Genomic DNA, 15,836 nt, shown 5'->3' on the forward strand with positions numbered 1-15,836 from the left:
CGTCATTCCTTCCAATATTTTATTTATCAGAGTTTTTCCTCGCTGCAGTAACGGTGCAATTAGCCCAGTCCCGAGATTGCCCAGAGGGCCGCTCTAGAGGCCAGCCGGCAGGCAAGCACAGATCTGGCCCGTTGCGTCACTCAAGACTAAGTCTGCTTTCATTGGTGCTCCTGCGAGCGCAAGTGCGCATACCTGGAAGCAAACCCTTCCCCAGCAATGGGCCTTGCTTCCAAGGCTTGGGCTGCCACAGGCCGTCACGACGGGACGGCCCGGCCATCGCCCAGCTTGGGGCCAGAGGAATCGCCGAGGCGGCACAGGTTTGCGTGTTGTCTGGCACGCCCAGATGCCAGAGGACACCCTCCGGCCCGGTACCAGGCTGACGGGCAGCCTCAAGGCCCTCCCACTCTTCCTGCTGGGGGGCTTTTCCTTTATACTGGGATGGAGGAATGTCCTCTGCAAAAGAGGACACATGGCCACCCAGCCTCCGAGGGGCTGTTCCGCCCCCTCTGAAGCGCTACCCGGCAGGAAGGGGCAGGATGGAGGTGGCCAACTCACCAAGCGCTTGAGCCCAAGGTAGCAGTCCTTAAAACATCGATCATATAATAAGACACAGTATTTCTTCAAGGGCCTTAAATAGCTACAGGCGGCAGAGAGAGAAAAAGGAGCCCTGCAGGCCAATAAAGAAGCCCAAATCTACGGGAATGATTGGTCCTGGAGCAGGTCAGCCGCACACCTTGGCTGGCTGCTTGGATCTTTTGGGAGTTCCTTATGGGCCAGGAATACAGATTTGGCTTATCCCAGGATCCCAGACCAAGAAGCGAGAGGACGACGGCTTGACAGGTCTCCTTTTCCTCGCTCGATCGCCCCCTCTGCAATGCCACCGTGCAAACCAAACAGCGAAGGGGCAGCCAACACAAGCAGGTGCCTTTCCAGAAGGTGGTCGGTCCGGGCGCATTTAGATCGGCTGCGAAGGAGTTCCGTCCAAGAGGCACAGGCTCTGCTTGCCAGCCGGTCAGGCGGGTCACAGCTGGCTCTGTGCTCGTTTTTATGAGTGCTGTCCTGAGAAAGCCGGAGGTCGGTCCGGTGCAGGTCAGAGGAGAGTGTTCAAGGGATCCAGCACGGCGCATGCAAGCTGTTCCAAGGAAAGGCAGGGGGAACTCGTGGGCCGGGTTCGGCACCCGGGAAAGAAGATTACGCGCTGAAGCCATTTAATGATCCTCTTCAGATTTTAAAAGGCTGTTGTAAAGGAGGCAGGAAGCCAGTATTCTTCCATGCCACTAAAACCCCAGAGGAGGGGCTGTGGGCTTTCTCTTGAAAGACCGTGAATCTGGGGCTGGAAGACAGAGGAGAAAGCTCTGCTGTTATGGGGCTGAGGGAGGCGGCGGGTTTGTCTGCCGGCCCTTCTGGCTCCGCCCTGCCCGACCAAGTGCGCTGAGCTGGAATCTTGGAATACAGAGCCCATCATCCAAAAGCAGCAAAGCTAGCTGGGGCCTCTGAGACTTGCAGCCCAGCGCACCTGGAGGGCATGTGGCTGGAGAAGGCGGAAGCACCTGGAAGGCGACTTAGGCCGCGAAAGGGACCAGCCTTCCTTGACCCGGCGTTTTGCTGGTATGTCTGACTGTAACTCCCAGCATCCTGGGAGTCGTCGTCCAACATGTCTACACCGGCCCGGCTCATCCGGCCCGGCTGCCCACACAGCGGCTGTGCAGGCCGGACGTGGCCGCACCTGGCGATGGCGCTGCGGGGCGCTCCCGGCCACATCGGGCACATCAGCCCTTCGAAAGCACGGCCCGAGGAATTCCACGGAGAGGCTGCTTTTCTGCCTCGCCTCCCCGGCCGCAAGGAGCTGCAGGGCAAGCAGACGAGCTGCGAAACCGGTGGGACGTGACTCCCCTCCAGCAGCGCTCCAGCCAGCGCTCCCAGCACCCGCAGCACCGCCACCCCCTGGCCAAGGTGACCCTCCCCGACAGGCCCCTCTTCTGCCAACCCGCGTAGCCACCTCTTCCGTCCACCGAGCCACACACAGGAGCAGATGGCCCATGCTGGGCCTGAAATAATTCACCTGCCAGGTATTCGCCAAAACACCCCCGTTCCTTCCCTCTCTTTTTCCTTTTCCATTATCGAAATGTCCGCCAAGCCCCATTAAACGCAGCAACAATGCAAGACACGCTGCCAATTTCATTAGCACGCCGAAGGTGAGCAAAGCCATCCTGCTCACTCGGTATTAATTAGCAGCGACGAGCATTTTTTCCCGTTGCCGCATTTGTGCAAACTGGATTATGCCAACGCTTGACCCAAATGTCCCACGCCTGTGCTTCTCGCTTCCCCAAGATGCTGCTGCTTCAAACGCCGGCAAAGCCAGGCGCAGCGCTCAGTCCTCACCACACACGAGGGACGCGAGGGGCCTCAACCGAGTCCCGCCTGTAGGGGGAAGGAAGGGCATCCTGTGGCGCCCCAGCCTTCCGCAACCTGAACTGTTGCACTACAATGCCCATCTTGCGCAGCCAGCAGCTGGACAATGGGCATTGTTGCCCAATGCATCTGGAGGGCACCGAATTGGGAAAGGCCACCCCAGATGACTGAGTAAAGCCCCAGTCTGCCTTGGGCCAGAATCGCCAAATGGAGTGAGGCCGTGCAGCCAGCCTGAGCCCCCCAAAAGCCCGGCCCGCGTCCCTGGCCCTTTAAGTTGCTCGCTTCGCTTGACACTGAAGCCCAGTTGCTCGCACTAGTCCGGGAGCGACTGAGTTAGAGCTGCTCTGGCCACGTCAGCCCACGTGCACAAAACGGGGAAGGTTTCCTCTCCTGGTGCCAAGATGGCACCAGGACTGCGAACTGCCCTCGAACTGCCCTTCCTTATCAGCTTCGCTTCTTCGAGCACGAGGCCGCAGCAAGCCTGTGCCTTGACGCTCAGGCAGCGAAGAGACGCCGGCCACGCAGGCAGGACCCCTCCTCGCCAGCCCATCTCCTCCGTCATCTCTTAGCACCTGCGTAAACAATATTACTCTGCAGCCGTAATTTTAATTACACAGCGTGCTGTGCGCATGCCTCGCAGTGCCACAAGTGAGGAACCTATACCAGCTCGCGGCCGTCCTTGTCCTCCAGTTCAGAGTCTTTCTGGAGAGATGCTGCAGTTTTTCTGGGCCTGGCTCACTGGGATCCTGCCTTGCACCAGTCCCCAAAAGCAGCTTGCTGCTGAATGTTGCGGAGGTCTGGCGAGCTTGTTGCAGCAACACACCATCTCCTTCTTAGTAAACCTGGAGCCGGCGTCTCACTCTCTGGAAATCATTAGGCCCCCGGCTGGGGCAGCCAGCAGCCCAAGCGGTGCCCTGTCAGGATCCGCAGGGCCCGAGGCGCGTGCGCTTGGGCGGCCCGTGCTGCTTCCCGGCACCGCTCTGGCAGCCTCCCGAGGCGCCCAAGCTCACCCCGGGGGCAGGGGCTCCTTTCACATGCCCCCACCAAGGGGCAGGGGCACAAGGGCTGCAGAAAGGAAGGGGGCAGCGTTTTGCCCCGCAGGAGGAGGAGCGGCCTGTCTGGGGCCGCACAGCTCAGTCCAGCCACACTGGTTCCAACAGGCAGCTCTCAGATCAGAGGTCCTGCTCCAGTCGGGGGTCAGAGCAGCTGTCAGCCCAAACGCCAAATTCTCCTCCCATGGTCCTCGGGTAACCGGGGCCGGGCAGCCAGCCCTTCTCAAGCGTTCTGTGAATGGAGGCCCCGGTGGAGGGAACTCCCTGCCAAACGCAGACCCCTGTTGGAGGGGAAGGAAGCGCGGAGGGTGGGTCAGGGCAGCAACGGGGGAAAGGAGGCTGCACGAGAGGGTCTGTGCCCCCGAACCCCGTAAGAGAGCAGGAACTCCGTAATCCCTGAACGAGGGACAGCGCCCGCCTGGCCCAAGCCCTGGAACACGGCCAGAGCTGGGTGGCTCCCGTGCCCGCAGGAATTCCCGCGAGACGGGCACCGGTCTCCTTACTTGCCGCCATCCGTTCTGACGCAGGCGCTCCGCAGCACGTGCTGACGCTTTCCGTCGTCCTCCTGACCCTCGTAAACATCCGCCAAGCAGACGCGGCTCCAGCCAAGTCATGCTACCTCACAATCTACCGAAGTCCACTAAGCCCACAGGTCGACGCCTTTAAAGCCCTCCGGAACAAATACGTAAGTCTGACGGACCTGCCTGGAAGCCCTGAAATGCGGACCCCAAGCACAGCCTCCGTGGGGCCGCGGCCCCCTTTGCCCCGCCGGGGGAAGTATTTCCACCCGGGAAGCCGCCCTGGGGCTGAACAGCAGGGCAGAAACTGCCTATTCAAAAGGCTCTTCGGCCGTACCATGTGCTGGACTGTGGTTCCCATCATTCCCGGTGGCTTGGGATGATGGGAGTTGCAGTCCAGCACACCTGGAGCCCCGTTGGCGAGGGCTGCAGCATAGCCACTGGGCAAGGGAGACCAGCGCGGTCTGGCTCGGGGTTTAACCTGTGTTAAGACCCGCATCCCACGGGGAGCAGAAAGAGCCGCTGCCCACGCCTCCGTAGGCACGCTTCCACGGCTGAAGCCCCAAGACGGGGGCGTGGAGACTCCTGCCGCAGACGAAGCGCCCCGCCGTGGCACGAGCGGCGCCTCCGGGATCGAAGGCCTTTCCCCACAGGGATGCTGTTGCTCTTTGCCCAGCAGCGACAGAGGAGCAGCTTGATGCAGGCCGGCTCCTCCGAAGGGGCACTTCAGGGCTTGAGACAGGGCCCCCAGCCACGTCCCCCAGCTAACTGCCGTGGGTTTTAGAGCGGCGAGACCCACTTGGTGGTGCGTCTTCCCAGCATGTCGCCAGGATGCCACCAACTTTTCCTTCCTCTGTTTTGCCCCTTCCCACTGAATTCAAGGAAGAATTCAGGATGAGCAGAGCAGAGCCGTGGCACAACTGCTCGAGCCAGCACCTGAAACGAGGATCCAGGGAGACCATGCACAAGCTGACAGTGAGTGAGCGGCACGCCCCGCTGGGGAGAGCAGGGAGGTGGGGCGGGCGGGTGGGCGGGGGGGAGCAGCCCCTCTTTCGTGGACGTGCTGGGGAGGGGGAAGCCTGTGCAAGCCCAGCGGGGGGCGGGGGGGCGGGATGGCACTGCGTGGCTGCACAGCAAGAGGCTTCCCCGGAAGGCTGCGTCCATGCGGAGGGGCACGCGTAGAGGCTTCCCGAGACGTATCCCCAGCCAGGCTGAGAGCCCTTCGGCCCCCAGACCTCTGAGCCCCGTGGGCCCCCTCTTTGGCAGGCCTGGGAGAAGCTGGAAGCAGTCAAGATGGAGGTGGACCTGGCCATCTCGGTTCTGCAGAACCAGAGCGAGCCCTCTGTGTCCAGAGACGTCTCCCAAGTCCTGGGGTTCCTGATGCCCCTCCAAAGCGACCTCGCCAGCTGCGTGAGTAGACCCTCCCCGTGAGGAAGGAAGGCCCCCCTGGGACCAGCGGGGAAGGAAGGGCTCTCAGCCGGCCTCCTCTCTCTCGTGCAGATGCAGCACAAGCCTACGCACCACAAGGAGCCTGGTCACCTGCACATGTTCAAGCAGCAATTCCAGGAGTTCCGCACCAGCAACGCGGAGGTGAGTGAGGCGCAGGCAGCCGAGGGCCGACCCCCCGGCCTTGCGGAGGAGATGCCCGAAGTACTTTCCGGAGCCCCCTTGCCACAAAACACGGGACACCCTTGGCGAGCCTCCCGGGGACTCCAGCACCCTGGGAAACGGTGGCCTTCAGAAGCCCCGCAGTGGCCACCAACGCAGGGACCTCCAAAGTCCCTGCGCGTGCACGATGTGGCTGGCAGGCCCGGCTGTCAGGCACAGGACTGCCGTGCCCAGTGGCCGTCCCCCTGCCGTGCCCAGAAGCCCCCTGGTCTCTGCTGCGCCCCGCTCCTTCCGCCCATCAGGGGCACCCTCCCTGGGAGACGGCGCGCCAGGCTCAAGCCCCTGCAGGCCGTCATCTCGCACCCCATCTCCGTTCCAGCAATCACCGAAGTGCCTCGAGGCCGCCGTAGGCCTCAACATCATCCGCCTGCTGAAGGACATCGGCCAGATCAGCCACCACAAATACCACCGCCACACCACGTCCGACTGAGGCCCAGCAGCTGCCCAAGCCAGAGCCACCCTCCCCTCTCCCCCTGGCCTGAAAGAGCAGCGCAAGGATGACCTGCGGGAAGGACGCGGCCTCCTGAGCCACCAACCCCGCAGGCACCTCCAAGTCCTCTTTGAAGGGACCAGCCTCCAGAGCCGTATTTCATACAGCCTTCCCGAAGCTCCCATCTGCCTTCAGGAGGCCATGCTAGCAACAGGATAGTGGGAACTATAGTCCAGCACATCTGGGGGGCACTCATTTGGAAAAGCCTGATTCTGAGCCGAGATTTGGCATTTGAATCGGGACTTCCCGGAGCTGGTGAAGGACTGGCGGCTTCGTGGGTCTCTCTTGGACATTATTCATCGCTTCCGCTCCCCACATCCCAAATGGCCATGCGCAGCAAGCCTGAGGGATTCGCAGTCTCGGGAGCGAGTCCATCGGGCTTTTCCCCAAACCCCAAACACTGCTGCATGGTGTTTGCCATCAACACGCAATTCTCCTCTGGCAGGAGATGCATTTCCCCAAGTGCCTCAGGAAACAGTGTGCACTTGGGATATTATGATCAAGCGCCAGTGCAAAAAGGCCTGTTTTACTTAAGTAATTTATTTTAATTTCCTTGGGTCTGGAATTAACAAGCTCAGGAGGGAGAGAGGGAGGGAGGCAAGGGGGGGAATCGTTATTTAAAGTGGATTGTATTCATAAAACTGTTATTTATTTATGCATCGGCGTCTGGTTGCGGGAATGGCTATTATTTGAAAAACAGAAATGTGAAATGCAGGCGCAGGTTGCTCGGAGCAGGCAGGCGAGGCCGCCCCCTGCTGGAAGGACTGGGCATTGCACGTACGGAAGCCATGCCGCCACACACAACAGAGAACTCAGCATTCACACAGGCGTGGGCTTAAAATGCAAGTCACGGGCTCTTTGTAAATCTGGCAGCTGTGGAACCAAATCGGGGACCCGTGAGCTTGCTGCAGAAGTCCACCTGGAGAGCACCTAGCTATTGGGCGGTATCTAAATGAATTAAATAAATAGAGTAGGATTCCCGGGAGGAACGCAACGATGGGCCGTAGCCAGCCCGCCTCTTTCAGCCCTTGCGGAAAGAGAGAGCAGCTATGAGCTTTTATCTCATTCCTTTCCAGAAGGTGCAAATTTCTTGCACATGCTCAGTCATTTCAGTATTCCGTGCAAAAAGATCTGTTCCTGTAAAGACTATGAATTGTAGCGATAAGCTTTTAAAATAATTTATTCTTTGTTAAATGTTTTCTATGATTGGGGCATTTTGTTACTATATCATTTTTTACTATTTATTAGTTGTTATGACGCGTCTAAGTTATTGTCAATACTGTTATTATTTAACGATGGCCCCGATGCCTTAATAATAAAGCGCTGGAAGGCCAAGCCACTGTGTCTCAGCTCCTGCACTTCTCTGGGGGCTGGGCGGGTCGCCCACTTGTGGTGGAGGCTGCTGGTGCGCACGGTTTGCAATTCAGTGAGGCTGAGGCTGTTCCAGGAGTCGTCTGGTCCCAAAACCCAGCTCAGCACAAGCTCATCTGTAACCTCAAGCGCACGATGGGGCAGACAAGCCAGAGGCCTTCGTTGCATGCAGGGGAACTTGGGCTCATGCACTGTTATGACGATCTCATGGGGTGGGGGAGTTCCCCATAAGCCACCCACAGCTTCTAGAATGCAGGGGAATACACATGTATTGAGCAAATTAGTCTTAGGTGACTCCAGTAAGCAAGCCAAGTTGCATTTTGCGACAGAAAGCAAAAAGTATCCCAGGCCAGGAGCTGTGGTGCGAGTCCGGGGCAGCAACTCTTGTGGAAACCAACTGGGTGCTGAACAGCAGTGACTTCTACACAAGAGACCTGAGCTGGTTTAGGGGTCTTTTCCAAGACACCCCAAAGTCACTGGCCTCTGGGACATCTTCCCCCAAATCAGGTGTGCTTTTTCCACCACCCCAGTGGATCTCGGGGCCCTTTTCAAAAAAAAGGGCTGCCACTGCAGACCAGCTGGCGACAGTCCAGAAGCCACTCAAACTGGGTCCCGCCAGACAAGCGCCTGTGGGATCCCACACAGCCCTGCCTCCTCCCACGTGAAGGGGCCACTGGTCACGAGGGGGGAGAAGGGAGCCCCGGTCCCTGGCTTTTTTGCACAGCAGGCCAAGCATCTTATTCGCAAATCTCGCATAGCCCCACCCCGGCCAGATCGCCGCCCTGAGCACCCGGTCCCACAGGAAGCAGAGCCCCCTTTCCGCCTGTCTGACAGGTCAAGAATTCCTGCCGGAGACCTGCTATTAACCTGTCTCGTTTCAGTCCAAACAGCCCAGAACTCGCCTGCACACACAAAGGCGGCTAAGAATTATTTCAACTTAATGTCAGCATTAATCACCGACGCCTTGATGGGATTAGCAACCCCCCCCATGTAATTCAATTAAACACCTCCACTTGTTTTTCACTCAAATAAATGAAGTCTTCCCCATCGGATGCTAAGGCAGAGAGGTAGAGGGAAGGCGGGGAGAGGGAAAGGCCAGGACTGGAGGGAAGTCGGGCTGCTCCTGGCAACCCTTTCTGCCCCAGCACAGGTGGGCACCCCCATCGCTTCTGTGCTCCCCAGAGGTGCCCGACGGAGCCCTGTGGGAAGCAGGGGGCCAGGCAAGCAGGATGTTTTGCACCCCCACAGAAGGGCTGAGCAAATCCATGAAGAGCAGTGGCCCTTCAGAATCCCCCTCCAGGCATCAAGGCTCTGCCCAGAAAACAGACAGACGCTGCAATATGGGTGGAGGACGCGGAGGGGTTTTAACCCAGAACATCACCTGAAATTAATCTGCCGTGTTGCTAATGGAAACTCGGCCTCGGGTGCCTTTCCTTTCCTTGCTCTCCACCTGCCTGCAGGCATCCCACAGGGCGCCTGGTCAAGCCCCGCATGAACGGAAGGGCCGCTTGGGTCGAATCCGGCACTGCTCCCCCATGATCACGGGCCTGTGTGTTTTGCTCAGGGCTGCAGGCATTTTCCTGGAATGGGCAATCGGCCACTCAGCGCATCTTTTCCGCCAGCGTCCTTGAGAGCCCCCAGCAGGCCCACCGGCTGCGGATGGTGGGGGACGTGATCGCACTCATCCACATCAGAGGAGCTAAGCCATACTGAAGCCACGCACCCTCAAGGGAGCCCTCGGGGGGAGCTCCCTGCACACAAAGGCGCAGCTGGCGAGGTTTTGCCCACGGCATCGGGGAAAGCGGTGCGTGGCACTTGGCCTGGGACAAGCCAGGTCCAAAATCGCCATGTCCCCTAGCGAAGCGAAGCACCAGACCAACCCAAGGTGACGCAGCCGATTTCCTTCCCAGTGGCAGCCGTGGGAGGAAACGGCAGGAGAGCGGCTAGTGCAGGGGACAAAAGCAGCACTGCCCCCCCCCCCCACCCCACTGGATCACTCCAGCAAGGCCCTGCCCCACAGGCTCCCATTCCCCGCCCCACGGGCTCCCTCTGCCCACGGCCAAGCCTTGTGCGGCTGCACCCGATACAGAGCTTGCCGCTCCAGCCCCCAGCAAGGGCTCTCCCCCTCGGCTGCCGCCCCTCCACCTTCCTTGGCATCATCCCTGCCGGCCAGGGCGAGGACCTTGTCCCGCAGCACAAGCGGACGTCGGCAGCCCTGGCTCCGGGCCGGCGCACACCAGCGGGCCGCAGCCCACCTCCGCAGAGCAGCTGTGGGGCACGACACGCAGGGCAGCACCCCCACGCCTGCCCCGTGCCAGCTGCCTGCGTGCCGCCCGCCAGCCGTGGTGCAGACTCGCGCTGGAGGCGCTGTGGTGCAGCACGGCTCCCCTCGGGCAGCTCCGCATGGCCTGCAGCAGCCTTCCAGGGGCTCTCGGCTGAAGCTGGGGAGCCTTGGACGTCTCCATGTGCATCACCAGCCGCCTTCTGGTTCCGCCGCCCAAAGGCTCATGGACGGGGCCTTCGCAGCGATGCGTGAAGATGGCATTCCACGCCCACAAGCATGCGCCAGCACGGACACATATTGGTGCAAGTGTACCTCTGCACAGTCAGCCAACATTTCAAAGAATGGTCTTCCACTCCCTGGAATCTACTCCACTCAGAAAGTCGGCCTCCAACGCCCCTAATTAGCCATCCCTAATTAGCTATCTGGGACCCAACCTCCCTGCTACCTCAAGTGGAAGGAATCATGCAACATTATGAGTACTTTACTCACAACACATTGAAAAAGCCCTGGAGCTTCCTGCAATGCTCCGTCGGGTTGTTTCCATTTCCGTAGCTTGTGGGACTCAGTCCAGACACTTCTTCCCCCCTTCCCTACATGGAAGATCATCTGTGATTCCACCTGACTCACAGATGGCCAAAAACTACTTAGCAATGGCTCTCAAAGAACTGAAGCTTGTCCAAAGGCATAAAACTATTAGGTGGGAAATACAAAATTGGTGTATAAATTACTTCCCTTTGCATTTGAATGCCAGAGATGAGACTGTGCTGTTTTTGCCAAAACGTGGCCAGTCGCGTGTAGCAGCCAATGGCCCGAGGAGACACCTCAGCTCCTTGTTCACCGTCCCCCACAAACAATAGCACCAACTTGCACGGCGCATCAGCGGCTCTTTCCCATTCCTTGGGTCCCTCAATGGCGGCAAAACCTGCTTGCTCATTAGAGCCAGGAGTTGATGGGGCTGAAGGTGCAGCAGCTAAAGGGACACCGTTGAAGCAACCCTAACTGGCTCAGTGGTGTTCCTGCCATCAGAAGCTGTGGAGGACAGAAAGGGCGGGAGCCGAGGCCTGGGGACTCGCCCTGGGGAGAGTGCGGGGAGCGGGCATTACTGGTTGGCCACGTGCGACAGTCCGGACAGTTCTGCCCCGTCCTCAGTTGAAAGCCTCACTGCAGACTCCGTGAAAGCCCGCTTCTGAAAGCCAGATGCTCATGAATCTGGATGCATTTTCGGATTGGGATTGTCAGAGGGAATTAACCGCTGCTGGTTAATTAAGCGACCATTTCTAAAAATGTGAAGTATTCTTCATAAAAACCTTTTATTATCTCACACACCAACTTGTATTGATTTCATAGGATTCATTCACAAATCAGGAGGCACTTGAGGGTGCACAACCCAGTGGGCCAAGGGAGCAACTTCCCCCAACCCACATGGCCGAGTGACGCTGGAAGGCAAATCCAGAGGGCAGCCTGTGCGCTAAGGGCCAACGCTTGTTCCCCAGCCAGTGGGCGGACGCTGGCCTGATCCAGCCTCGGGGCCTTTCCAGACAAACCTCCCCAACCCAGAAGAAAGCACAGGGAGGGGCAACTAAGATCACTGACTCCCCTCCCAAGGCAGTTACCCCTGGGCCCACTGAGCTTGGGAAACGGCCAGCAAAGAGCTCCTTGGGGTGTGTGATGGGGGGGAAAGAGCACGGGAGATGTTTTTCTCACAACCCAGTTACCAACAAACCTCATCTTACCCCACAACCAGCCATTTATTTCAACTGAACAATTCAGGTTTAGTTCATGGGAACTCCAACTACAAAGCTTAAGTCCATTTTTGACTTCAAGCCATGGCCACTCACCGAGCCCAGGCTGCTGGGCACCCCACTCGGCTGGCCCCTGGCTGGCAGCCCTCCTCTGGCCAAGGCAGCAGGCCCGTTGCTCCTCTTCCTCCTTTCCTTCCTCTCCCCTGGGAGGGGACCTGCCTCCAGGCTGGGAAAGGCCTCACCCCCAAAAAAGCACAGGCCCATGGCTGCCCCCTTGGGCTTCTGCTGCAGCTATTGCTTCTTTTTATATATAGTTTATACTTAACTTTTTAAATTCCAAGTTGTACATTTATTTTAATTTTTACATTTGTTTTAACATTAAATATGTTAATTGTGGTTTTTAATGTGGTGCGCATAGGAATTATTTTCAGACGAGGCCAGCCCGACAGTGAACTGACCCCATTCAGAAGTTTGAGGACACCAGAGGGAAGAAAGCTACAGAACTCATTCCAGCGGAGTTCCAGCCACCAAACCGCAAAACGGAGGCTGCAGGCCACAGCGAAACGGAAAAACGCCACACCTCCAGCTCCTCCCGCGCCCCTTTTCCCACGGGCCCCTCGCAGCCCTTCCGGCCGCGGGAGCCACCACGTCGCGAGAAGCAGCAGCAGCAACGCGCCGTTCGCACCCGCAGGCCCGCCACGCGTTAGAGCAGGTCGTTATTTGCTCAGCTTGCGAGAACCGCCGCTGCTTTTCTTCTCCCGCGTCTTCCGGCTACTCCGAAGGGGACTCGGTCCCGGGAAGCCGCGCCCCACGCCGAGGACGGACGGGTCGCGGCAGCGACCGCTGCACGGCATCCCCGCGGAGATGTCCTCTCGCAGCCCCGGGTCTCCGGTAGAATTCGGCCCTCTGTCGGGAACGCAGCGCTTCTTCGGATCAAGTCCGCATTGCAGATGAGACGGTCCACAGGTTTTCTCCCAGCTGTTTTTGACACCGAAGTTTTCAGTCTCCGTAGAGACTGTCAAAAATTGCCATTGCCGACTATATTTCAAGTCGTCATGGCGGGGTATTGGGAAAAGTTTTCAATTAGCAATAATCGCGCCTCGGATTAACCTCATTGGCTACGATACTGCCACTGCGCAAAGCTAGCGAAGCTGGCGGCCGGCGCTCTCGCCCTCTCGCAGGACGCTTTCCCAGGTAAGGGCGAGCCAGGCAGGGGCGGCCCGGAAAGGGGTGCGAGAGTGGCCAAGGTCCAGCACCACGAGTGCTTCCCGTCTCGCGTCGAAGAAAAGCTTCTGGGGAAAAAGAACGTCGCTTCTGCTCCGCATTGACGCGGCTCACTTACCGCAAAGGATTCTGGGCTCTGCATACATTGCGCGGACGCGTCCTCCGCGCTCCTTTCGCGCAGTCGCCTGGGCGGACGGAGAATAGGCTGCGGTGCCGCGAATGAGTGACGCGCGGGGAGGGGCGGGGCGAAGGCGGGGGGGGGGACGGGGCCAATCCCGATGAGGGGGCGGAAAGGGGCGGGGATTCGAGCCGGGCCCCCCGCTGGCCCCCTCCCGGGGTGCGCGCGCTCGGGGACCTTGCAGACGCGGCGGCGGCGGCGCGCGGGCACGTGCCCCTCGGCCGCCCGTGCCCCGGAGCCGCAAGGCCCGAGGCCTCCCCGCGACGTGGGGACCCGGGAGCCGCAGGAGCGGGGCCTCGTCCGTGGCGGCTCCCGGCGGGGAACCGGCCTCCTGCAGAGCTGCACTGCCTGCCCTTTCCGGGGCCGCCGAGAGCGACCTGCCCGCCGAGGCCGTTCCGGCTTCTGCCGCTTTCGCACGCCAGCCCTGGGCCTGCCTAGGCAGAAAAACTCTGCACATGCCCCAGCCACCGGGTGGCACGTTAACGAATGGCTGGGAGAATGTTTGAGAGGCTCAGTCCCCAAAATTCTGCTCTTCCGCCATCGCCCCCGGCCCCGCACCAGGCGAGCGACCTTTCAGACAGGCGGCCCGTTATCCCGCTTGGTGCTGTGACGGGGGCGGGGGGGAGCGCGCGAGAAGCCAAAGGGGGCGACCCACCGGGGCTCGCTCGGGGCGCCCGCTGCGTTTTGGGGGGGTGGTCGTGGTGGACCAGGGGCGGCCAAGGCGCTTCGCCTGGCAGTGGCAGTGCGGGTGCGAAGGCCTGAGGGGCCGGAGACCGGGCCGAGGAGCGGTGGGCAAAGGCCGTGCTCGGTGCAGCAAGACGGCGCGTGGGCCCCCCGCCCTCCGGAGAGCAAGCGCCCGAGCCTCGTGAAGGGCCACCTCAGCCTGCCGCCGCGGCCTTGGGGCCTTGGGGCTTGTGCGCTGTGCCAGGAGCCCCCAGCCACCTGCCCGTCTCCCAAGGGAAAGCCGCACCTGGGCAGTGGGATGGCGGGCAGGTGTGGGAGAAGGGTGGCTGGAGCGCACGAGCTGGCACAGGTGTGGGGCGGCAGCTCTCCTCTGCCCTCCACCTGCTGGAAAAGGAGGGCTGGGCCAGGCCGGCGGGGGGCGGGGGGAGATGTCTCCTAAATCGCCCAAGAGTTCCCCGGGTCAGGATGGTGCTTGGCCAGGATTCTGGGGTGGGGCAAGCGGAGGAGGCGCCAGGCGCCGGCACGGCCGGGGAGGCCAAGGCAGGTGCGGCTGCTCCTCGGAGCGTTGCCGGAAGGTGGAGCGGGGAGCACGGCATGTGCGGTTTCCCACAGCCTTGCCTGCTCCTCGGAGGGCTGCGCAGTGGCGCTCCGTCCTCCCTTTCCCAGCCGGCCCCCCGGTCGGGGGGGTTCCCTGCGGCTGGCGCCGGAGGAGGCCGTTGCCCAAGCCCCCCAGTCCTGCCCTGGGTGCGAAAGCTCTGCCGCACAGGCGGGCCCACTGCCGGCAGGCAGGTGCCCCAGAGCGAAGCCGGCCCCGCCTGTCGCTCAGCCGCGGAGAGACCGGGAGCCCCAGCCCGGCCTCGTCCTGTGCAGCGTCCGGGCAGGCCGAGCGAGGGCCCGCCACTGCTCTTTATACAGCCGCTGCAGAGCAGGCGTTTTTAAACTGTACAGCACCCTTCTCCAAGCCGGTGGCCTCTGGATGCCTGGGATTAGAACTCCCATGAGCCTTGGCTGGCTGAGGAGGGTGGGAGTTGTAGTCCACCACATCTGGGGCCTGCTGGATTGGGAAGGGCTGCTGCAGAGCTTCCGGCTTCTTCTGCAGGGCCATCGGAGGGGGAAGAGGCAGCGCCTGGACCTGGACGGGGGGTGCGGGGTGGATGTGTGTGAGGAAGGGCACCCCGGCCCCTCCGAGTGCAGCGCGTGACCACGAGTCCACAGCCCCAACCACCCAGGGCCCCTCTGGGCACACACAGCCTGCCTCCTTCCCATCCGTATCTCCCTCCAGGACCTTGGAAGCGGGCCCAGATTCCAGCCACCGGCCTTGGCTTGGCCCTGCCAGGATGAGGCGGCCCTATATAAACGAGCCGCCCTCCCTGAGCGAAAGCCTCCCCTTCCTTCGCTGCTCCGGGACTGCAAGGATGCCGGCCTCCCAGCTGCTGCTGCTGCTGCCCCTGTTCCTCGCGGGGGCGTGCGCCCAGTGCCCGCTCCCCGCCGACCTCAAGACCCCCAACGGCACCAAGATCTGCTCCCAGCTCTACACGGACAACAGCCCCTACTACGACCAGTGCTGCGGCGGGAGCGTCCTGGTCGTCATGTCCGGCGAGGACCAGCCCTATGTGCCTCCGGCTTTCAACAACAAGGTCTCCTCGCTGGTGGTGGGCCAGCGCTGTGAGCTCACCGTGTGGTCCGGAAAGGCCAAGACTGGCAAGACCCGTAAGTTCAAGCCCGGGGCGTACCCTCGGCTGCAGGAGTTCAAGAAGGGGCTCTTTGGGAACTGGGACAACTCCATCTCGGCCTACTTCTGCAAGTGCACCTGAGGGGCCCGGGATGGGGATGGGCGACGCAGGGGAGGAGCCGCCCACCCCGAAGCGATGGCCCGGAGCCTCTCCCGCGGGCGCCTGCCTCCCCGAGTCCCGTCTCCGTCCCTCGTGCCGCGCGGCAGGAGACTCCAGCACCCTCCGCGCTGCAGCCAAGCATCCAGCCGGGCCTCCAGAACGCCTCGATCCCCCTGCCCAGCGTGATGGCAGCAGCAACTGAGCACGAGCCGGGCGGGGAAGCGGCCCCCCGGACGCAACGGCCCGCGGGCCTCTCCTCTCGCTCAAGGACCTTCCCCGGACGGCCTGGGATCCCGCGGCTCCGTCTTCCAAGCCACACTCGCCTCCTGAGATCCGCCCGGCAGCCAACATTCCCCAGCTCGCCCCTGCTATTATTCTTGG

The 15,836-nt window shown here is 61.0% G+C and overlaps 1 protein-coding gene and 1 non-coding gene across 2 annotated transcripts; one reads left to right on the forward strand and one right to left on the reverse strand.

The window, feature by feature from the left end:
• Positions 1-12,540: 12,540 nt before the first annotated feature.
• Positions 12,541-12,681, reverse strand: LOC123026230. Its single transcript, XR_006415258.1, has one exon. It is a non-coding gene; the product is annotated as a U4 spliceosomal RNA (small nuclear RNA).
• A 1,755-nt stretch (positions 12,682-14,436) lies between these two features.
• SYCN (syncollin) lies at positions 14,437-15,813 on the forward strand. The gene has a single exon (XM_044435524.1). The coding sequence runs from the start codon at positions 14,778-14,780 to the stop codon at positions 15,435-15,437; it is 660 nt and encodes a 219-aa protein (XP_044291459.1). The 5' UTR covers positions 14,437-14,777; the 3' UTR covers positions 15,438-15,813.
• The last annotated feature ends 23 nt before the right edge of the window (positions 15,814-15,836 follow it).

Source organism: Varanus komodoensis, unplaced genomic scaffold (genome assembly GCF_004798865.1).
Source record: "Varanus komodoensis strain SLA01 unplaced genomic scaffold, ASM479886v1 scaffold29_3, whole genome shotgun sequence".
NCBI lineage: Eukaryota > Metazoa > Chordata > Lepidosauria > Squamata > Varanidae > Varanus > Varanus komodoensis.

Bases quoted from the DNA above. Each gene is read 5' to 3' on its own strand.
- SYCN (XM_044435524.1), top strand. From the start codon at position 14,778: ATGTGTGTGAGGAAGGGCACCCCGGCCCCTCCGAGTGCAGCGCGTGAC.